Source organism: Mesoplodon densirostris, chromosome 3 (assembly GCF_025265405.1).
Source record: "Mesoplodon densirostris isolate mMesDen1 chromosome 3, mMesDen1 primary haplotype, whole genome shotgun sequence".
In the NCBI taxonomy this organism is placed as follows: domain Eukaryota; kingdom Metazoa; phylum Chordata; class Mammalia; order Artiodactyla; family Ziphiidae; genus Mesoplodon; species Mesoplodon densirostris.
Window position 1 is genome coordinate 49,248,648 of NC_082663.1, and position 25,490 is coordinate 49,274,137.

Genomic DNA, 25,490 nt, shown 5'->3' on the forward strand with positions numbered 1-25,490 from the left:
AAGTGGCACTAGAATAACTTAATATCCATATGGAAAAAGCTGAACCTTGATCCCTACCTCACATCGTACACAAATATTAATTAAAGATGGATCATAGACTAAACATAAAAGCTAAAACTATAGTGCTTCTACAAAAAGACATAGTGGAATATCTTCACAACTTCGGGCTAGACAGGAGACAGAAAGCACTATCCATAAAGGAAAAACATTGGTAAATTGAACCTAATCAAAATTAAGAGAACAAACATATGGACACCACGGGGGGGAAAGGGGAGGTGGGATGAATTGGGAGATTGGGATTGACATATATACACTATTGATACTATGTATAAAATAGATAATCAGTGAGAACCTACTGTATAGCTCAGGGAACTCAGTCCTCTGCAGTGACCTGAATGGGAAGGAAATCTAACAAAGAGGGCAAATATATATATCTGATTCACTTTGCTGTACAGTAGAAACCAACACGACATTGTAAAGCAACTATACTCCAATAAAAATTAATTATAAAAACAAACAAAAAACTAATTTTCATCAAAAGAGAACATTAGGAAAGCAACAGACTGGGAGAAAATAATCACAGTACATGTATCTGAGAAAGGACTTGTATCCAGTCTATATAAAGAACACTTCAACTCAGTGATAAAAGACAGAGCTAATAAAAATGGGGTGAAAATCTTGAATTGGCTTTAATAAGATTCAAGAATGGCCAGTAAGCATAGGAAAAGATACTTAACATCACTAGGCACCATAATGGGATACCACCACACATCTATGAAAATGGCTAAAGTTTAGAAGATTGACAATAACCATAACTAGAGAAACCATAAACATTCATATATAACCATACAGTGCTGATTGGTGTGAAAATGATATAACCATGTTCAAAAACTGACAGTTTCTTATAAAGTCAAACGTACACCTACCCTATAACTCAACAGTTTCTCTCCTGGCCACCTTGAAGGCTGAAGGAATCAATTTTTAGGCACACTTCTTGGGAAGCTCTGGCCAAAAGATCTAGTTCCTTGAAATTCCATTTAAGCCTCCTGCCCTGCCCAACTTTCTAGCTTTCCTCCTTATATTTGTTATACCCATCCTACTTTCCAAGGCACTCCTTGCTGTTTCTCAAGCTGAATATCTTCTTTCTCTCCCATCAGCAGGACACTTCTGCTCATGCTTAATTCTGTTTAAAAGGTGCTTTAAAATTCTGTGATACTTTCCTTAACTTTTTTCCTAACTTCTTAACTCATAGAGTTAGTCACTTCTTTCTTGATATAGCTACACTGCCTTGTGCACTTATATAACCCTTTGAGTTCAGCATTATAATTACTTGTTTTATTTGTCCATCTTGCTGACTATATTGTGGGCTATATGGCACAGGGATTATGTCTTATTCATTTATATATCAGACGCACCTAACACAGAACCTGATTCATTATTAGTTAGATAGGCTTTTATTGACAGACTTGAAAATCTCAATGCCATGTAAGTATATTACATGGTTTGTATGACAGAGTTTGAATTTCCAGTGACCAACTATAAAATAACCCTGAGAAACTGAACATATTTTGAAATTGAGCATTGCTTGTACTTTTTTCATGAAAATTCAGTTTTGCCAATATAGTTCAATACCTGTTGCCAGTATAGTTCAACACCTGTTCATCAGTTCAGTACAAGTTGAATTAACATTTCACAAAATTAATGAAGTAGACTTTTCCTAGTCTTGACTCTATCCCATTAGAAGCCATTTGCAGCAAGTATTCTGAAATATTGCTTCTCCTTTCATTCTGACAAGATAGTAGGAAACAATTCTGTTTGAAAAAGTAAATAAATGTATTGCCAAGTATTGACAAAGTACATGACTCAGCAACAGGTTTACAGACAGTAGAAGAAATCCATAATATTAGAGCTCACTTACTTTATTTTTAATACATATGCTCCATGAAAGAGAAAGAGGAAATTCTAGAAATCAGTAGAGAATGGAGTTGGATGGTGATACTGTAGTTGAAGGAGAGGTTAGGGCAGCTAGGTAGGACCATACTGCACAGCACCTTGTTTACTTGATCATGTTCTCAGATCTGGTCTGGAGGCTCCAAAGACTCATTTTTTGTCCACGTCCAAGGTGATTTGGCTCTAAAAGATATCACGGTGACTAAAACACAAGAGAGTTTGAAAGGGTTGCCAGAATTCCAGTATATTAATTTATAGTAAGAAATTAAGTTAGCATAGGAAAAAAACAGTAGGATATCTGGTGAGTGCAGCATTAGGATAAGGGAAGTTAAGTAGTAAAATAAATGTTTAATTGCATCCAGCCTAAAATCACCTGTTGTGTCCATCTTACAATAGGGATTGTCTGAACCATAGGAATGGAAATATTTAAATAGAATTGACCACAATTCCCAATATCTGTCTTTATCCTAAGAATAGCCTTATGGTTTGGAATAGAAAAAAATTGCCACATGCGTATTAAGGTTTTTGCTCCCATGAACAGTGTTTTTATGGATTGCCAGCATTTGTTTCTATGATTATCCTTTTTTCTCTGCTACTCCTTTCTGATTGACCTGTTATTTCTTTTGCTATTACACTAGTTATATTATGGTCAAATGTTGCTGGCCCTGCAGCTCTTCATTTGTTTTACTCTTTTCATAACTCTGCCCTGGCCTATAATGTGTTGATCTTGCAGTTTAACTTTCAGAAAAGAATCTTATTTCTGAATTTCTGAAGCCCATTTCATTGTTGTCTCTAAGTGACTGACATTTATTGAGTGAGTTCTCTGTGCCTAGTATTATTAGTTCATTTTATAAGTTACAGAATTGAAATGTCTTAAAATTCACATTTTGCGTATATAATCCTATTTTCCTACTGACTTAAATGGGGAGTGTATGTTCTTATGGAAAAATAGACCCCTACCCCAAACCTCACAATCTCATTTTTGGGAATATAGTGGAATTGGATAAGAAAATTGTAACATGTTCATACACTGCATTAAAACATCATTCATTAAAAATGAATGAACTAGAGCTGCATGTATCAACATGGATAAATCTCAGAAACGTAATATTGAGTAAAAAGAGCAGGTTGCAGAAGATTTCGTACAACATGATACCATTTATATAAAATTTGAAGGCAGGGAAAGAAAAAGGAATTTCAAATAAAGTTAGTCAGTTAAACACATGAGTTTACTTTCTCTTTTTGAGCCTAATGAAAATGGCAGTAAAGGGGGTTACTTTTAAAAGCACAAGGTCAAAGAAAAATTGAAGAGGCAAACACAGCAACAATGTTTTGGAAGCTGGAAAGCAGATGAGCAATGTTAACAAATTTAGCAAAACTGAGGAGTACAACCCCTAATCTAGCAGAAGAGAAAGCTTAGAAGAAACCCAGTTTAAACCACAGAACCCCAGAATGCTCAGTAATTGGCAGTGCCAGGAAACTGAAAGTGGAGTTGAGGCTGGTGCTAAAAACAGTAACCTGGTTGAAAATCTATTTAAGAAGCAATTAGACATTAACCAATAAATGTAGAAGAAATAACAGAGTTGGAAAATCACCATTTTTCAGCTGTCATTGTGATAATCAATTCAGGGGAAAATCATTAGTGGATATTAAGACCATTGGATCAAATTTTGTTGGGGAACAGGGTATTTACATGGTCTCAAGGTATCTCCCTGAAGATTACTTATTAATTTACAAAGGGGAAGAAAAAATAACTTTATAGTGGGCAAATCTGGCCACACCACCGTAACCAGCTAGTCAGAGGTGCCAAGTAGAACAGCTTTGACGTCATGTTTGCCTCTTTGTATGATGCACTGAAAGTAAGACATCATTCATGTAGTATTTTTTTAAATGCACAAACTTAATCTAATCATGAGGAAGTAACCAGAAAACTTCATGAAACGCCAGGCCAGTCATATCAGTGTAATGAACGACAAAGAAAGACTAATCAACCTGATGACCAAATATGACACGTGATCCTGAATTGAGGGAATACCTTAGCTATAAAGGACAGTATTGGGTTATTTTTAAAAATTTGAACATGAACTATATATTAAATAATAGCATTGTATTAATGTTAAATCTCCTGAAGCAAAAGAAAAGGACATTGTTAAAACTCCCTTTGTGAAAGTCTGAAAACCAGGCAACTTTTCTACCCAGTTGAAACCTGGAGGTTTATTCATGGCAAAGGGAAAACAGTACAGACTGTTTTCCAGACATATTTGAGGGAAGCGGTACATTCGGAAAAATAGAGGGATTAAATGAACACATATATACTGAGCATATCAAGTTGAATTATAGATAAGTATGTGGAAAATGAACAGACTTCATTTGTTATCTCCAAAAAAGTAAGCCTTGGGTAGGAGAAGGAAAAATAATTTTAGTATACAGATAACTCACTTGCTGATAGTGTTTACTCATAATAATAAATATTGAATATTGATTTACAACTATATTGAGGATATGCGATGGGATAAATCCTCATTTTCAGTAATGAGAAGTTAACATACAGTGCTTGAAACTGAATAATAAAGAATGATAATATAAGAATGTTATGGAAGGGTTGGGGCAAAGTCTGTTTGATAGCTGTCAAACACTTTTGTGGCTCCCTGGTTTGGCCTGTACCATACATATCAGCTAAAAGAATATAAAGTAGTTGCTTCTGGGGAGAGGGAAATGACATTTTCATAATAATAATAAGCCTTTTACGATGAGGTGTGCTTACAAATATGTGAATATATAACTTTAATTTAAAGAAAAGAATTTTAAAAAGCACATACACAGTGCCGTAGATGAGGGGTAGCCAAGTTTTTCTTTCAAGCACCTGATAGTAAATATTTTGGCCATTGTGAGACAATCTCTATTGCAACTATTTAACTTTGCCATTTTACTGTGAAAGCACTTATGGACAATATGTAAACCAGTGAGTGTGGCTGTGCCCTGTATAACTTTGTATACAAAACAAGTGGCAGCTGGATCCTAGTTTGCCAACCCCAGCTGTTGATCAGTGGTTTTCAAATTGGGATACCTGTACCCTGGGCACACAAAGACTTCCTGTGGGATATACAGGTATGAATAGCTTTAAAGCAATTAATTTCCATATTCTCTCTTTCCATATGTAGTCCTTCCTAAAAAAAGATCTGCCTGAGAACTCCTTCTGGTCTGCCAGTTCTCCTTTCTGACGTTTTTCATAATCATCTGTCTTTCAAAAGAAAAGCTTACGTCTTGTCCATCCTAAATCTTACTATGGTGCGTTGCCTTGGGGTTTAAAAATCAGGGCAGCAAACAAAGAGACTATCGGAGAGTCTCTCCTGAGAGAGAGTCCCTTGAGAACAAAACAGAGAAAGCTTCAATAAAAATTATTGAAAGGGGCAACACATTATTTCATCCAGGTGACAATCTCATAGTAAGGTTCCATGCCTTATAGTTTCTCTGTCTACCTAGCTAGCTAGCTATCCATTTATCTATCTTAAAATTAAAATTCACAAGTGAGAAAGTTGTCATGGGGACACATAATAACACATTTATTTGAATTTAAAAATTAAGTTAGAATTTTTCTGAGAGTAGGTTGAATTTGGGTGATTGCATTTGACAATGAGGACTGGCTTTGCCAATTAAGTTATATAGTTATATTTTCCGTAAATTGAATAAACCAAAGTGCAGCTCCAAGGCTTTGACAAAAACATATTTAAAGCATGCATTTGATATGCAGTAAATAGGAAAATACATCCTTTGCCATTATTTAAGTGTCAACTTAAATATGCAAGGTGGTACATAGTTTTTAAAAGTCTTAGGAGATAAGAATGTAAAAAAAATTTTTAAATCACTGCTGTTTTGTTTATTGATATATAAAGATGTAGTGAAAGTATAAAAACATGCATGAATAAGTAGGTATTACTGCTGGGGAAGGAGAATGTAGATGGGGGCTCACAGAGCATTTTATTGGTCATGTCTGTAGTGTTTTTTTTCTTAAGTTGGATGGTGGTCATACCTGTATTGTTTTCTTTCTTAAGTTGGTCATATTTGTAGTGTTTTATTTCTTAAGTTGGATGGTGGGCACATGAGTGTATATTATATTATTAGCTATATTTATTTATACACATGAAATAGTTCATTTAAAAAGAATACAATGAAACCTCGTAATCATATATTTTAAGAGAACGTGTTAGATCCTTGATAGAAAAATAAGATATTCAGAATAAACTGAAAAATGAAATCCTTGAAATACTGAAATACCAAAAGCACTTAAGGAATTATGTAGCAATATGAGTAAGAAATAATCAGTGTGGTTTAGGTTTTGGAATTCCTTTTTAAAGACTTAATGCTTATATAGCTCTATTGTTCATTCAGTTATTTATCAAGCATCTAGTATGTGCTTAATAGGTAGTATAATTTCTTTGTAGACATATGTTGTACATAACAACTTGTCCTAGATATCTTAACTCTGTTAAATTATGTGTAAACTGCTTTTAGTATCATCTTTTTTCCTCTGTGAAACTGAATTAGTCTGATTCTTTACAGTTGCAAGGAAAAAACATTCACATATTGCCTTCAGAAATTGAATCTTATTGCAAGTTTACACAGGAGCATTATATCTTTGGTGGTACAGTCATTTTGAGATCTTTGGTTTTCAGGATTGGAAAGGATATATCCTGAGCTTGATCAACATACCATTCTTTATTTACCTACTAGCATTTCTGCCTCCCCAAAGGAAAAGTTGTGGTTGAATGGGTTTACCACCGTCCACAATGAAAGGTCCCTGTTGGGCCGAGTTTTATGCCAGTCTATTGACCTCTTTTATACCTAACTCATTTATGGCTGCCTTTAAACAGATGAAGAAGCAGGCTTGTCCCCATTCAGGAGTGCCTGAAGCCCAGAAATTTATACCTGCCAGTGTAATTCTTGAGCACTTTTGTGACTCTCTGGCTTGGCTTATACACTATGACCTTACTTAATTTTTTTTCCTTTGTTTTATTAAAAAAATAATATAACAATAATATTTAATAGAAATAATAAATTACCCCAAATTCTATGGCTGGCTGCACAGTTCTTAACTTTAACAAGTTAATTTACCCATGTATACATCAGCAAATAATTTAATTTTGGTATGTTTATTGTTTTGTATTCTGATGTTTTCGTTTCACTGTCATAATAAAGGAATTTTAAAAAGCACTTGAAACACAATAGCATAACACATAGTTGCTTTTTCTATGGTATTGACCTCTAGCTTTGTAAAAACTGAAAAAAAAAATATGAAATTTGCCATGCTTCTCTAGAAAAATGTGGTAAGAAATGAAAGTGAATCATTTTGAGTGTTTTGAGCTCCTCAGAGTCTATACTTGTAACCATAAGCTAGTAAGCCTCCCTATCTATAGGTATTTACTTATTAATTGTGCAAGAACTTTTTATGCTAGTTTATGTTGTAAATCTTTTTGGTTTTCAAAACACTGAGTTTAGGTGGGTCTTACTAAAAAGTAGTATCTCATATTTCAAGCATCCCACCTTTCTCGGTCTGAAAGGATTGCTTCTTATATACTTCTGTACAAAGCTGAGGTCTGAGTTTGACCTTAGTTTTGGCACATATTTTCTTCTATTTTGACCTTTATCTGACTTTTAAAGCAGAATGTAAAAGTTTTTTCTTCTAAAGTTGTATATAAATGAAGTGCTATTATTCATTATTTTTAGATATACTTGTGGTCAGGTTCTTCTGAGATTCATCATAACCTACTGGATGCATATTTTAAAGTGTACAGAATTAGTCCTGAATAGTTAACCTTCTGATTCATATCATCAGTCACTAAGACAAGCCCCATTTAGGTTTTAAAACTGGATTTACATTGAGAGTGAAAAAGGTTAAGGGAGTTAAAATGAGATTAGGGTTTTTTTTTTATCCATACTTTTTCTCAGTTATCTCACCAAAACAATTTCTTGTACTTTTCCTCTTATTCATTATTGTGCTATTCTTCATAATCTAAATTTTAGAAAAATAAATTGCTGATCACTTTTATCAGATGTAATTTGATAATTTGATTTACTCCCTGAAGAGCAGAGGGTGTGAGTGCCACATTTAGCACCCCAACTTTTAAGACTCCCACCTAAGGAATAGGCCCCCCAAACACATAGCTCTTAAAGCCAATGGGGCTTGTATCCATGAGACCCACAAGGCTACAGCAAAGAAGCAGTCGTTAATGGACCAGAGTACTCACCACAGTTGTGCAGAGAGAGCAGGTAGAAATGCCCATTTCCCTGAAAGGGGCTCATCTGCATACTTTGAAAGCTGCTGCCTGTGGGTCAGGCTTCTAATTTAGTACACTGTCTAGGGGATGGCTGCAATCCTCCCTGGACACCAGGGAAACCAACAGACACCTCCCCACCTTCTCCCTCTAGACCACTCCAAGTTGCTGGTATCTCCCTGCACAAAGCTTGTACATGCATCTGGTGCCCCAGCTTTTGCATCAGCTACCCAAAGGGACAAGTCACTGGATCACCTGGCTCAATAGACACTGGGGCTTGCATTTATGAGCCCCACAGGACTATAGCAAACAAAGAAGCAGCTCTTAATGGGCAGAGGAGCATCCTTCTCTCCCTACCCTGCCTCCCACAGCTATATACCTGGGCCCAGCACAGAGGAAACAGGCAAAAACACCCAATTCCCAGTTTCTCCCTGGAAGAAGCTTAACTATATACTTTCAAAGCTGCTGACTGAGGGTTCAGCTTCCAGTCATCCTCCATCTAGGTGCTCAATACAATTCTGCCTTTTGGGACATTGATCGGTCTTGACACACTCTCAACTATTGGGAGCCAGTAAGATTAAAGAAGGTGGCTTGGACAATCACAGAGCTTTGAAAGACAACCAAGAGCTCAGGCTGTGCTGATTGATGAGGTTCATCTTATACATGGGACCACTGTATCAAGACCAGGAGAGGTGGCTGTTTTATCTAATATGCAGATACCAACACAGAGATTCAAGGAAAATGAAGAAACAGAGGAATGTGTTCCAACCAAAAGAACATGGTTAAGTAACCAGGAACAGATCTTAATGAGATTCAGATAAGTGATTTACCTGATAGAGAGTTCAAAATAACAGTCATGAAGATGCTCACCAAAGTCAGGAGAGCAGTGCATGAACAAAGTGAGAATTTCAACAAAGATACAGAAAATATAAACAAGTACTAAACAGAAATCAAAACACTGAAGAATACAATAATTGAACTGAAAAATTCAATAGAAGTGTTTAACAGCAGACCAGATCAAGTGGAAGAAAGGATCAGTGAACTTGAATACAGGGCAGTGGAATTCTTTCAATCAGAGGAGCAAAAAGAAAATAGAATGAAAAAAAGTGAAGTGAATTTAAGGGACTTGTGGGAGACCTTGATGAAGACCAGTATACACATTATAGGCATCCCAGAAGGAGAAAAGAGAAAGGGACAGAAAGCTTATTTAAAGAAATAATGGCTGAAAAGTTCCTAACCTGGGGAAAGAAACAAATCCAGATCCAGGAACCCCTGAGAGTTCCAAATAGAAGGAATCCAAAGAGACCCACACCAAGACACATTATAATTAAATTGGCAAAAGTTAAAGACAAGGAGAGGATCTTGAAAGCAACAAGGGAAAAACAACTTGTTACATGTAAGGGAACCCCCATAAGACTATGAGAAATTTCGCAGGCTAGAATGGATTGTCATGATATATTCAAAGTGCTATAAGAAAAAAATTGCCAAGAACTCTACCCAGCAAAGTTGTCCTTCAGAATTGAAGGAGAGATAATGGGTTTTCCAGACAAACAAAAGCTGAAGGAGTTTATCACCACTCTATGGGCCTTAGAAGAAATGTTAAAGGTAGTTCTTCAAGCTGAAATGAAAAGATATTAATTAGTAACAGGAAAACATGAAAATATAAAACCACTGGCAAAAGTAAATACATAGTTAAAATCAGAATACCCTAATGTTGTCATAGTAGTGTGTAAATCACTTGTAACTCTAGTGTGAAGACTAAAAGACAAAAATATTAAAAATAACAATGACTACAATAATTTGTTAATGGTTACCCAATGTAAATTGTGATATCAAAAACAAAATGTTGAGGGGGAATATAAAAATGTGGAGCTTTTATATGTGTGTGAAGTTGTCAGCTTAAAACAGACTGTCATAAATATGTTTTATGTAAGGATAAAATATAAGGTGTTTTATGGTCACCACAGAGCAAAACCTATGATAGATATACGAAAGATCAAGGGAAAGGAATCAAAGCATAACACTACAGAAAAATCATCAGAATACAAAGGAGGATAGCAAGAGAAAAACAAAGGAATTACAAAACAACCTGAAAACAATGAAAAAAATAGCAACAGTAAGTTCATAATTATCAATAATTGCTTTAAATGTAAACAGACTAAATTCTCCAATCAAAAGACATATGGTAGAGTGGCTGCCATATGGTATGAATTACCATACGACCCAGCAGTCCCACTTGTGGGTGTCTATCCAAAGGAAATGAAAACCTTATCTCAAAGGGATATTTGTAGTTACATGTTCATGGAATCATTATTCACAATAGCCACTTAGGGAACAACCTAAGTGTCTATCAGGTGAGTGGATCAAGAAAATATGGTATATATGCACAATGGAATATTATTCAGCCATGAGAAAGAAGTAAATCCTGTCATTTGCAACAAAATATATGAACCTTCAAGATATTATGCTAAGTAAAATAAGCCAGACAGAGAAAGACAAATGCTGCATAGTATAACTTATATGTGAAATATTTTTTAAAAAGAAAGGAAAGAAAAGAAAATTCAAACTCGTAGAAACAGAGAATATTGGTTGCCAGGGCCTGAGGGATGTGAGAAATAGGGAGAGGCGGGTAAAAAAAAATACCAACTTTCAACTGTAAGATGAATAAGCTCTGAGGATTTAATGTGTAACATGGTTTAGTCACTGTATTTTGTATAATGGAACTATGCTAAGAAAGTAGAACTTAAATGTTCTCACTAAAAGAAAAAAGTTAAATATTTGAGGTGGTGGATGTGTTCATTAGCTCAGTTGGGGGAATCTTCTCACAATATATATGCATATCAAATCATGTTGTACACCTTAAATATGTTGCAATTTACATTTGTCAGTTACACCTCAATAAAGCTGAAAATATTTTAATTTAACAAATGCAAGGAATCTAAATAGCTAACAACAAAAAATCAATTGAATATTTTTTAAAAGTTTGTTGCTAGTTGTATATTAGCTATGAGAGTTTATATATTTAAAATTTAGAAGTGACTAGTTTCATTTGTTATGGGCCAGTTCTTCTGCTTTTGATCTTAGATGGCCTTAAAGCCTGGCTACAATGATAATAAATAACCAACACATTATAAAATAGTATTACAAATCAATACATTTTGAAATAAGTGTGCCCAAATCCTGTGCCTCTAATCATATCATTAGCTTAGAAATTTGATTATACTAAAAGCCAAAATACAGTAGTACTAAAAGAAAGTTCCATTTCTGATGGAAGAGTAGAAGTGCTTTTTACTTAAAATAAATGCCACAAATTTAGGTATTTGTTTAACTTAATCTCTTTTTTATTAAAAAATGTTTTTCTTTTATTTGTACTTTTATTGCATTAAAAATTACTTTTTATCTTTAAAGTATGAAGTTCTTGATATGCAGTAATAAGGTTTAAATGTTCTCTGAATTGCACAATTGGTGAAATATTAAAGAGGAAAATAAAGATTTTTGTCCTGTCTTCTTTTAAAGTATTTCTAGTTCTATAATTATTTGTTTTGACAGTCTCTCTTCTTAAGACAGGGAAAAGGTATAATTTACTGAGGACTAATAAGCATAAGGGTTCAGTAATTGTCTCCCCCACAAAATCAGACTAATTGCATTATCTGTGGTCACCAAATTACATGACAGTTTATCATAAAAAACACTTCCTTTCATATGTGTTTGTTTAAAATAACCTCACTAACAAGATTTTCTATTGAATTATTTCCAAATTTTTATCACCAGATGGATATTTTTGCCAAGAAATTTATATTGCATAGTAATTCAAATGGAATAATTATAAAAAGTCATGGCATATTATCACACTAGAGTAGTACTTGTTAACAAAATTCATTTGTGTATTGGAAAATGCATGTAGTAAGTACAGTGATATATTCAGTGAAAGTTAATATTATATGTAATCAACAAAATATCACAGTTGCCTCTCAATTTAAGAAACAAAAGTAAATGATAATCATAGAATGTAAATACTATTAACCTATACTATGAAAATAGCACCCAACTTTTGTTCAACTTAAATTTCTATTAGACTTTTGAATCTTAATATACAGGTATTCTTGAAAAACTCCTAGATAGGAACTTTACTAATTCCTGCCACAATTAAAAGATATTTAAGTCTAAAAGGAAAGAAACATTCTTAAGAATTATCATTAAAAAACTATCCATCTAGGGCTTCCCTGGTGGCACAGTGGTTGAGAGTCCGCCTGCCGTTGCAGGGGACACGGGTTCGTGCCCTGGTCCAGGAAGATCCCACATGCCATGGAGCGGCTGGGCCCGTGAGCCATGGCCGCTGAGCCTGCGCGTCCGGAGCCTGTGCTCTGCAATGGGAGAGGCCACAACACTGAGAGGCCCGTGTACCGCAAAAAAAAAAAAAAATCCATCTAACCTCAGTATCATAGAGTTTATTCTTTCCAGAATGAAAGGGTGCAACCCTCATATCTTTGAAGTGAACTCTTTTGTCTAGCAAGTGGCAAAACATCGTACCCTAAACTTCAGTCTGTGTCCTTATGAACTGATACTGTTCAAAGAATGGACTGTCACTGTTGCTAAAGCTTGTGCCTAAATACCTGAAAGAAACTAAGTTTACAAGTTCCTAACTTTTGGAGTGCTCTGGCATCACAACACTTCTCCTTTTTGTAATATGGTGTGTATTCATTTTTGAAAGTGAACTCTAGGGATAGATTTTGAAACCATCAAAAATTCTTCAAATACGGGATGTGGATGCACTCTTGACTGTCATAAAAACAATATTGCAAGTCCTTGAATCAGAAGAATTTCCTCAAAGATCACATATAACTTGCCTGACTCAGTAGCTACAGTTGCCATATTATTCCAGTGTTAATAGAACTTATACTGTAGTGGGGAAAACAGACATGTAGCAAATACCAAAAATGGACCATTACAGATTGTAAATAGAGCTCTGAGGGAAAAAGCAAAGATTCTACAAATACAGGGACAGCTTTCTTTAAATGAGATGTTTAGGGAAGCTACTCTGGAGGTTATATTTAGGCTGAGACCTGAAGGATAAAAAAGAACAAGCGAGACAAAGAGTGAGTGGCATGACAGCTAGGCCAGATACTATAATGAAAAGATTGACAAATTTGACAGCATAAGAAATCTTTACTTTTTCATTAAAAAATTCTAGACAAGGTTAGAGGCAAACCAAAGATAGGGTGGGGGTAGTAGCTTTTAAACACAGTACAGATAAGGACTTTTTTTTTTTTTTGTATTGAGAAGTTTGTGGGAAAACAGGTATTCTCATTCACTGTAGGTACAGATGTAAGTTGATGTTGACTCTTTAGAAATCAGTTTTCCAAATAAAGTTGGCCCTCCATATCCATGGGTTTTGCGTCCATGGATTTAACCAACCGTGATCTGCTGTTGGTTGAATTCATGGATGCGAAACCCTGGGATACAGAAGACCAACTGTAAGAGACTTGAGCATCTGAGATTTTGGTATCTGCAGGGATCCTGGAACCAAACCTCCCTGGATATCGAGGGACAAGTATATATGGGAACCTTTTGATGTAGTAGTTTTGGTGTGAGAAGGTATCCTGAGGAATGATTGAAAAGTGTGTAAAATTTTATACAAGAATGTTGTTTGCAGTATTGTAAAATGTGAAGCATCCTAAACATCAGTCTATAGGGGACTGAATGAATATGTTATCTCTGTACAATGGAATATGAGCTACTATGCAGCCATTAAGAAGGATAATGTACACAGCAGAGGGAACCATCAACAAAAGGAAAAAACAACCCACTGAGTGGGAGAAGATATTTGCAAATGATATGTCTGATAAGGGGTTAATATTTAAAACATATAAAGAACTCATACAACTCAATATCTCCCCCCCAAAAAAATGGATTAAAAAATGAGCAGAGGACCTGAATAGGCATTTCCCAAAGAAGAGATACAGATGGCCAAAGCGCACATGAAAAGGTACTTAACATCACTAGTCATCAAGGAAATGCAAATAATGCAAATCAAAACCACAAGATATCACCACACACCTGTCAGAATGGCAGTTATCAAAAAGACAACAAATAAGAAGTATTGGCGGGGATGTGGAGAAAGGGGAAGCCTATGCACTGTGGGTGGGAATGTAAATTGGTGCAGCCACTATGGATAACAATATAGAGGCTCCTCAAAAAATTAAAAATAGAAGTACCATATGATCCAGCAGTTCCACTGTTTGTTATTTATTTGAATAAAACCAAAGCACTAATTCAAAAAGATATATGCAACCCAGTGTTCATTGCAGCCAAGATAGTGAAATAAGTCAGACAGAGAAAGACAAATACTGTACGTTTTCATTTATATGGTGGAATCTAAAATATAAAACAAGTGGACGAATATAACAAAATAGAAACACACTCAAAGATACAGAGAACAAACTAGTGGTTACCAGAGGGGAGAGAAGTAGGGGTAGGAGCAAGATACGTGAAGTGGATTAAGAGATACAAAGTACTAGGTATAAAATAAATAAGGGGCTTCCCTGGTGGCGCAGTGGTTAAGAATTGCCTGCCAATGAAGGGGACAGGGGTTCAAGCCCTGGTCCGGGAAGATCCCACATGCCACGGAGCACCTAAGCCTGTGCATCACAACTACTGAGCCTGTGCTCTAGAGCCTGCGAGCCACAACTACTAAGCCCATGTGCCACAACTACTGAAGCCCGTGCACCTAAAGCCCATGTTCTACAACAAGAGAAGCCACCACAATGAGAAGTCCAAGCATGGCAACGAAGAGAAAGCCCCCGCTCGCCTCAACTAGAGAAAGCCTGCGTGCAGCAAAGAAGACCCAATGCCGCCAAAAATAAATAAAATAAAATAAATTTAAAAAATATATATACCCCGGGAAACACACGGCGCTCCTCAGACTGGTGCAATGTCACACTGGCCTCTGCCTTCGCAGGCTCGCTCCGCACTCTGTACCCCTCCCCCCAGCCTGAGTGAGCAAAAGCCCCTGAATCAGCTGCTCCTTTAACCCTGTCCTGTCTGAGTGAAGAACAGAAGCCCTCAGGCGACCTACATGCAGAGGCAGGACCAAATCCAAAGCTGAACCCCAGGAGCTGTGCAAACAAAGAAGAGAAAGGGAAATCTCTCCCAGCAGCCTCAGGAGCAGCGGAATAAATCTCCACAATCAACTTGATGTACCCTGCATCTGTGGAATACCTGAATAGGCAATGAGTCATCCTAAATTGAGGAGGTGAACTTTGGGAGCAACAATATATATATATTTTTCCTTTTTCTCTTTTTGTGAGTGTGTATGTGTATGCTTCTGTGTGTGATTTTGTCTGTATAGCTTTGCTTTTACCATTTGTCCTAGGGTTCTGTCTGTCCTTTTTTTTTCCTTTTTTTTAAGTATAGTTTTTAGCACTCATTATCATTGGTGGATTTGTTTTTTGGTTTGGTTGCTCTCTTCTTCCTTTTTTTATTACTTAAAATTTTTTTGTAATAATTATTTTATTTTAATTTATTTTATCTTCTTTCTTCCTTTCTTCCTTTCTTTCTTTCCTTTCTTTTCTTTCTTTCTTTTCGTTCTTTCTTTCATTCATTCTTTCTTTCTTTCTCCCTTTCTTCCTTTCTTTCCTTTCTTCCTTTCTTCCTTCCTTCCTTCCTTCCTTCCTTTCTTTCTTTTCGCCCTTTTATTCTGAGCTGTGTGGCTGACAGGCTCTTGGTGCTTCAGCCAGCTGGCAGGGCTGTGCCTCTTGAGGTGAGAAAGCCAAGTTCAGGACACTGGTCCACAAGAGACCTCCCAGCTCCATGTAATATCAATGGCAAAACTCTCCCAGAGATCTCCATCTCAACACCAAGACCCAGCTCCACTCAAAGATCAACAAGCTCCAGTGCTGGACACCCTATGCCAAACAACTAGCAAGACAGGAACACAACCCCACCCATTAGCAGAGAGGCTGCCTAAAATCATAATAAGGCCACAGACACCCCGAAACACACCACCAGAGGTGGACCTGCCCACCAGAAAGACAAGATCCAGCCGCATCCACCAGAACACAGGCACTACTCCCCTCCACCAGGAAGCCTACACAACCCACTGAACCAACCTTAGCCACTGGGAACAGACACCAAAAACAATGAGAACTATGAACATGCAGCCTGAGAAAAGGAGACCCCAAACACAGTAATTTAAGCAAAATGAGAAGACAGAGAAATACACAGCAAATGAAGGAGCAAGGCAAAAACCCACCAGGCCTAATAAATGAAGAGGAAATAGGCAGTCTACCTGAAAAATAATTCAAAGTAATGATAGTAAAGATGATCCAAAATCTTGGAAATAGAATGGAGAATATACAAGAAACGTTTAACAAGTACCTAGAAGAACTAAAAAGCAAACAAACAGTGATGAACAACACAATAAATGAAATTTAAAAATCTCTAGAAGGGGTCAATAGCAGAATAACTGAAGCAGAAGAATGGATAAGTGACCTAGATAAAATAGTGGAAATAACTACTGCAGAGGAGAATAAAGAAAAAAGAATGAAAAGAATTGAGGATAGTATCAGAGACCTCTGGGACAACATTAAACACACCAATATTAGAATTATAGGGGTCCCAGAAGAAGAAGAGAAAAAGAAGGGGACTGAGAAAATATTTGAAGAGATTATAGTTGAAAACTTCCCTAATATGGGAAAGGAATAGTTAATCAAGTACAGGAAGCACAGAGAGTCCCATACAGGTTAAATCCAAGGAGAAACACGCCAAGACACATATTAATCAAACTATCAAAAATTAAATACAAAGAAAAAATATTACAAGCAGCAAGGGAAAAACAACAAGTAACACATAAGGGAATCCCCATAAGGTTAACAGCTGATCTTTCAGCAGAAACTCTGCAAGCCAGAAGGGAGTGGCAGGACATAACTAAAGTGATGAAGGAGAACAACCTACAACCAAGATTACTCTACCCAGCAAGGATCTCATTCAGACTTGACAGAGAAATTAAAACCTTTACAGACAAGCAAAAGCTAAGAGAATTCAGCACCACCACACCAGCTTTACAACAAATGCTAAAGGAACTTCTCTAGGTAGGAAACACAAGAGAAGGAAAAGACCTACAATAACAAACCCAAAACAATTAAGAAAATGGTAATAGGAACATACATAGCGATACTTACCTTAAATGTAAATGAACTAAATGCTCCAACCAAGAGACATAGACTGGCAGAATGGATACAAAAACAAGACCCGTATATATGCTGTCTACAAGAGACCCACCTCAGACCTAGGGACACATACAGACTAAAAGTGAGAGGATGGAAAAAGATATTCCATGCAAATGGAAATCAAAAGAAAGCTGGAGTAGAAATTCTCGTATCAGACAAAATAGACTTTAAAACAAAGACTATTACAAGAGACAAAGAAGGACACTACATAATGATCAAGAGATCAATCCAAGAAGAAGATATAACAATTGTAATTATTTATGCACCCAACATAGGAACACCTCAATACATAAGGCAAATACTAACAGCCATAAAGGGAAATCGACAGCAACACAATCATAGTAGGGGACTTTAACAGCCCACTTGCACCAATGGACAGATCATCCAAAATGAAAATAAATAAGGAAACACAAGCTTTAAATGATACATTAAACAAGATGGACTAAATTGATATTTATAGGACATTCCACCTAAAAACAACAGAATACACATTCTTCTCAACTGCTCATGGAACATTCTCCAGGGTAGATCATATCTTGGGTCACAAATCAAGCCTTGATAAATTTGAGAAAATTGAAATCATATCAAGTATGTTTTCTGACCACAACGCTATGAGACTAGATATCAGTTACAGGAAGAAATCTGTAAAAAATACAAACACATGGAGGCTAAACAATACACTACTTAATAACCAAGAGATCACTGAAGAAGTCAAAGAAGTCAAAAAATACCTAGAAACAAATGATAATGAAAACACGACGACCCAAAACCTATGGGATGCAACAAAAGCAGTTCTAAGAGGGCAGTTTATAGCAGTACAATTCTACCTTAAGAAACAAGAAAGATCTCAAATATTAACAACCTAACCTTACACCTAAAGCAATTGGAGAAAGAAGAACCAAAAAACCCCAAAGTTAGCAAAAGGAAAGAAATCATAAAGATCAGATCAGAAATAAATGAAAAAGACATTTAAGGAAACGGTACCAAAGATCAATAAAACTAAAAGCTGGTTCTTTGAGAAGATAAACAAAATTGATAAACCATTAGCCAGACTCATCAAGAAAAAAAGGGAGAAGACTCAAATCAATAGAATTAGAAATGAAAAAGGAGAAGTAACAACTGACACTGCAGAAATACAAAGGATCATGAGAGATTACTACGAGCAACTATATGCCAATAAAATGGACAACCTGGAAGAAATGGACATGTTCTTAGAAATGCACAACCCTCTGAGACTGAACCAAGAAGAAATAGAAAATATGAACAGACCAATTACAAGCACTGAAACTGAGACTGTGATTAAAAACCTTCCAACAAACAAAAGCCCAGGACTATATGGCTTCACAGGCGAATTCTATCAAACATTTAGAGAAGAGCTAACACCTATCCTTCTCAAACTCTTCCAAAATGAGGAACACTCCGAAACCCATTCTACGAGGCCCCCATCACCCTGATACCAAAACCAGACAAAGGTGTCACAAAGAAAGAAAACTACAGGCCAATATCACTGATGATCATAGATGCAAAATTCCTCAACAAAATATTAGCAGACAGAATCCAACAGCACATTAAAAGGATCATACACCATGATCAAGTGGGGTTTATCCCAAGAATGCAAGGATTCTTCAATATATACAGATGAAGCAATGTGATAGAACATATTAACAAATTGGGCTTCCCTGGTGGCGCAGTGGTTGAGGGTCCACCTGCCGATGCAGGGGACATGGGTTCGTGCCCTGGTTCGGGAGGATCCCACATGCCATGGAGCGGATGGGCCCATGGGCCATGGCCGCTGAGCCTGCACGTCTGGAGCCTGTGCTCCGCAGTGGGAGAGGCCACAACAGTGAGAGGCCCGTGTACCGCAAAAAAAAAAAGAAAAATAATAATAATAATAAATTTAAGCAGAAAAGCCATATGATCATCTCAATAGATGCAGAGAAAGCTTTCGACAAAATTCAACACCCATTTATGATAAAAACCCTCCAGAAAGTAAGCATAGAGGGAACTTTCCTCAACATAATAAAGGCCATATATGACAAACCCACAGCGAACATCATCCTCAATGGTGAAAAACTAAAACCATTTCCACTAAGATCATGAACAAGACAAGGTTGCCCACTTTCACCACTATTATTCAACATGGTTTTGGAATTTTGAGCCACATCAATTGCAGAAGAAAGAGAAATAAAAGGAATCCAAATCAGAAAAGAGGAAGTAAAGCTGTCACTGTTTGCAGATGACATGATACTATACATAGAGAATCCTAAAGATGCTACCAGAAAACTACTAGAGCTAATCAATGAATTTGCTAAGGTAGCAGGATACAAAATTAATGCACAGAAATCTCTTGCATTTCTATACACTAATGATGAAATATCTGAAAGTGAAATTAAGAAAACACACCCATTTACCATTGCAACAAAAAGAATAAAATATCTAGGAATAAACCTACCTAAGGAGACAAAAGACCTGTATGCAGAAAATTATAAGACACTGATGAAAGAAATTAAAGATGATACAAATAGATGGAGAGATGTACCATGCTCTTGGATTGGAAGAATCAACATTGTGAAAATGACTCTACTACCCAAAGCAATCTACAGATTCAATGCAATCCCTATCAAACTACCACTGGCATTTTTCACAGAACTAGAAGAAAAGATTTCACAATTTGTATGGAAACACAAAAGACCCCGAATAGCCAAAGCAATCTTGAGAAAGAAAAACAGAGCTGGAGGAATCGGGCTCCCTGACTTCAGACTATACTACAAAGCTACAGTAATCAAGACTGTATGGTACTGGCACAAAAACATAAATACAGATAAATGGAACAGGATAGAAAGCCGAGTGATAAACCCACGGACATATGGTCACCTTATCTTTGATAAAGGTTGCAAGAACATACACTGGGGAAAAGACAGCCTCTTCAATAAGTGTTGCTGGGAAAACTGGACAGCTACATGTAAAAGGATGAAATTAGAACACTCCCTAACACCATACACAAAAATAAACTCAAAATGGATTAAAGACCTAAATGTAAGGCCAGACACTATCAAACTCTTAGAGGAAAACATAGGCAGAACACTATGACATAAATCACAGCAAGATCCCTTTCGACCCACCTCCTAGAGAAATGGAAATAAAAAAGAAAATAAACAAATGGGACCTAATGAAACTTAAAAGCTTTTGCACAGCAAAGGAAACCATAAACAAGACGAGAAGACAACCCTCAGAATGGGAGAAAATATTTGCAAATGAAGCAACTGATAAAGGATTAATCTCCAAAATTTACAAGCAGCTCATGCAGCTCACTATCAAAAAAAAAACAAACTACCCAATCCAGAAATGGGCAGAAGACCTAAATATAGATTTCTCCAAAGAAGATATACAGATTGCCAACAAACACATGAAAGAGAGTCATGTACCAAAATGTTCATTGCAGCTCTGTTTACAATAGCCAGGATATGGAAGCAAACTAAGTGTCCCTCAACAGATGAATGGATAAAGTAGATGTGGCACATGTATACAATGGAATATTACTCAGCCATAAAAAAGAAACAATCTTGAGGTATATGTAGTGAGGCAGATGGATCTAGAGTCTGTCATACAGAGTGAAGTAAGTCAGAAAGAGAAAAACAAATACCGTATGCTAACACATACATATGGAATCCAAAAAAAGAAAAAATGGTCATGAAGAACCTAGGGGCAAGACGGGAATAAAGATACAGACCTACTAGAGAATGGACTTGAGGGTACAGGGAGGGGGAAGGGTAAGCTGGGACAAAGTGAGAGAGTGGCATGGACGTATATACACTACCAAATGTAAAATAGATAGCTAGTGGGAAGCAACCGCATAACACAGGGAGATCAGGTTGGTGCTTTGTGACCACGTAGAGGGGTGGGATAGGGAGGGTGGGAGGGAGGGAGACATAAGAGGGAAGAAATATGGGGACATATATGTATAACTGATTCACTTTGTTATAAAGCAGAAACTAACACACCATTGTAAAGCAATTATACTCCAATAAAGATGTTTAATAAATAAATAAATAAATAAATAAATAAATTATATATATTAAAAAAACATGAGAACACTCTTTAAAAAAATAATAAATAAGAAGGATGTAATGCACATCACATCACACATTGAGGGAATATACTCAATGTTTTATAAGGACTTTATTAGAATACATAATCTATAAAAATATCAGATCACTGTATTATACACCTGAAACTAATATAATATTGTCAGTCATCTATACTTTAACTTAAAAAAGTAAAAAATAGTAAAGAATAAGTAGTAAAATATACATTAATTTCAAAAAAGGATAATATACATCTATATATTGACACCAAAAGATGTCTGGAAAATATTAAGTGAAAAACCAATTTATGAAACAATATGCACATCTTATTTATAATTATAAATATACATTTGTAAATTAGATATATTCATATTATCAATGTATATGTATTATAGGGGAAAGTATATAATTATATACTCCAGACTTTTCAACAGTGAATATGAAATTGTAAGTGATTTCCACTTTGACTTCATAGATTTTTGTTTAAATTTCAGTGTTTGTTTCAAGATTTATTACTATAGAAAAAAAGTGATTTAGAGGGGAAAAAAGAACATTCAAAAGGAGCTAAAGAAAGATCTGTTTACTCCTTTGCTAGTTTACTATTTCAAGTTTCCTGTTTCTTAGTAAACCCAAGGGGCAGGCTGATTAAATGAGAAGGATATGGCAGTATCAGGCAGTTACCAGTTAGCTTATATTTGCTAGTTTATCATTTCTCTCTTCGTTCTAGAATTTAAGCCTCATGAGAGCAGGAACTGCCTCGTGTTCCCTGCTGTATCTCTTGGATCTAGAACAGTGCCTGGCTCAGAGTAGGAGCTCAATCATATCAAATGAGTACGTAAATGAAAGTGAAAGAGAGGTCAGACCTCAGCTGAGGTCTCTTGGTGAGTGCCTTAGGAAGCCCGTTGCTTCTCTGCCCTTGATTTCCTTTTGCCTTTGTTCTTATTTCTCAGTGACCATTTGGCTGCCCTCCCCCCAGTTCCCATAAGAATTCTCACCCCACCTTGTTTGTTCATTTTCCTGTCTCCAGTAGGCTGGGACACTCCTGAGCCTTTCTTTTTCTCCTGGCACCAAACCTAAAGGAAGCCTGGCTCCTTGGCTACCACTGATGCCCAGTTGAATTTACATCTGCTTGCTCACCTGATTGCCTGACTTTTAGAACTCACTCTACAATCCTCATTAATATTCTAGCCTTTTCATTTCTCTCTTAGGAGAAAAAATGTTTCTGTGGTTCCTTCCTTTTATTGTCTCCTTCCCACCATGTCATTTCTTTTGGTTTCATCAGCTGCTACTCTTCTGGGAATTCCACTCTCCTCCCGGTATAATTGCTGCAGACAGCCCCAACTGCCTGTCGGTGCTACTCACATTGCCTGAAGTGGGTGTTGTTGTTATTGCTGGTGTCGTGGCGGTTGTTTATCTGACCGCTGCATTTCTAGTTGGCCATGTGGTCACCTTCTCCCACTCTCTACCACTACCTACCCTTTCCCAAGCCTATCCTCTTATTTGTACCTTCTCCAATCCCACAATAGGAAGGAAGATGCTTGGACACTCTTTGGAGGTGTGTGGACTGGAGAGTTCCATTTGAATTGAGGGTCACTTACCCATCTACCTCCCCACAGTACCCTTGCCTCTTTGGGGAAACAGTACCAGCTGTCCCTCTGAGATGTCAGCAGCCTGTTTTCAAGTCTCAAGTCAGTCGTACTCACTATGGATGAGGTACTGTGATTGTATCACATTGTATTTTTTATTGCAAATATGCTACACTGTGGCTAAATTGCTTAATATATATACTAGGCAGGGAATATAACCATCATTATAAAACCATTTCTATGAGGGAAAAAAAGTGTTTTAAGTCCAAAATAATTGGTTTATTTTTCAACTTTCTCACTTTAACGCCTTCCTAAATTAGGAACTTTGTATTTGAGTGGTGATATATTTTAAGTCAAATACTAATTTGTTGACAGGTAAAAGGTACACGAAGAAAAGCAGAGAAATAATTTTTTCTCAATTTTCAAAAGAGCAAACTCAGTCAACTTTACTACATTGATTTTTTCAAAAACTAGTGTAAACTCGCAGGAGTATAAGTAAATTTGTACCTCTCTTTTCTCAGTTTTCAAGTTATTAAGACTTTTCTAGCATATGAAGAGAAGGGCTTTAAGTCACTTAGAATCAGAATTTGTTTTATTAATGGAATATGATTTATCATTGATTACTAGCTATTAAATTTAGATTTGGACTTATAACTAGGTATTGAAGTTTAGATTTGGACTTATAACACAATTGCAAAATACAAAGTTAATCTGATCTTTCAGCAGTTAGTAGAGTGTATATGCAGAGCCAAATTCATTAATTTAACAAATATATATTGAACACCTATTATGTGCTGGATATTCTAGGCACTGAGTAATGGCGGGAAGAAGGAGGAGAGGAGGGAGGTAGAAAGGGAGTCAAAAACCCATTCTCTTTGAGATAGCAGAATATATATATGTACTTACCCTGTGCCTTAGCAATCCAACTTCTAGGAATCTACTCAGAATTATCTGGTAAAAATACATTATTTGGCATAATTCACTATCTGTAAAAGAAATAGTGAATATGACATAGTGAAAGTCTAGAAAACAACCCAAATGTCTATCTGTTGATAAGCCATAGTATGGCTATACAGTGTAGGCTGTCTGCCCACCACACTCCCTGCACCTGAAGCAAGTCCTTTCTTGAAGGGGGAGCTAATCAGAGTATCTCCTTGTCTGTCATGGGCAAGTTTGGGATTTGTTCTTTCTAAGGACCCGTTAAAGAATTGTTAGTGGGAAGTGGCATGAAAGGTCAGGGGTTGCTACGTGGACATTAGATCATAGAGGACCAAGGAGACCTATTAGGAAGCGATTGTAATCTAGGCAAGAAATGTTGTTGGCAATGAAGATGGAGAGAACCACACAATTCAAGATACATTTTTGAGGAAGAATTGATAGGATTTAGTGCTAGGTGGTAAAGGAAAGTAGGAATAGTTTTAGTAAATATAGTTGTGTAAGGGAGGCTGATTTAGCTACTGCTGGCAGAAGTGCTGCTTCCAACCCTGAGGACATCCCAGTAACCTCTTCCTCTTCCCCAGATCCTGCCCAGGTTTGCCTTTGATATGTCAGAAAGGCTACTTTAAGAGTATGGTAGTGAGTCAATAAAAGGACTTCCGGGTAAGATGGCGGAAGAGTAAGACGCGGAGATCACCTTCCTCCCCACGGATACACCAGAAATACAGCTACACGTGGAACAACTCCTACAGAACACCTACTGAACGCTGGCAGAAGACCCCAGACCTCCCAAAAGGCAAGAAACTCCCCACATACCTGGGTAGGGCAAAGCGGAGAGATTCCCGCACAGAGGATCGGTGCCGAGCGGCACTCACCAGCCCGAAAGGCTTGTCTGCTCCCCCGCCGGGGCGGGCGGCGCTGGAGCTGAGGCTCGGGCTTCGGTCAGAGCGCAGCGAGAGGACTGGTGCTGGCGGCGAGAACTCAGCCTGAAAGGGGCTAATGTGCCACAGCTAGCCGGGAGGGAATCCGGGAAAACTCTGGAGCTGCCGAAGAGGCAGGAGACTTTTTCTTCCCTCTTGGTTTCCTGGTGCGCGAGGAGAGGGGATTAAGAGCGCCGCGTAAAGGAGCTCCAGAGACGGGCGCGAGTCGCGGCTGAAAGCGCGGAGCCCAGAGACGGGCGTGGGACGCTGGGGCTGCTGCTGCCGCCGCCAAGAAGCCTGTGTGCGAGCGCAGGTCACTGTCCACACCGCCCTTCCGGGAGCCTGTGCAGCCTGCCACTGCCGGGGTCCCGGGATCCAGGGGCGGCTTCCCTGAGAGAACGCACGGCGCGCCTCGGGCTGGTGCAACGTCACGCCGACCTCTGCCGCTGCAGGCTCGCCCCGCACTCCATGCCCCTCCCTCCCGCCGCGCCTGAGTGAGCCAGAGCCCCCGAAG

The 25,490-nt window shown here is 37.3% G+C and overlaps 1 protein-coding gene across 4 annotated transcripts in view; it reads left to right on the forward strand.

Annotated features, from left to right (window-relative positions):
- The window catches only part of NDUFAF2 (NADH:ubiquinone oxidoreductase complex assembly factor 2), a 196,859-nt gene that overhangs the window by 152,582 nt on the left and 18,787 nt on the right, over positions 1-25,490 (forward strand). For 3 of the 4 annotated variants that reach the window (XR_009531446.1, XR_009531447.1, XM_060092923.1), the window contains exon 4: positions 23,061-23,247. The exons of the other annotated variant lie outside the window; for it this stretch is intronic. Coding sequence is in view for 1 of the 3 variants with exons in the window: in XM_060092923.1 (XP_059948906.1) it covers positions 23,061-23,246 (186 nt within the window). In the remaining 2 variants the exon portion in view is untranslated. The remainder of the gene's footprint in view (positions 1-23,060; positions 23,248-25,490) is intronic. 4 annotated transcript variants of the gene reach the window in all.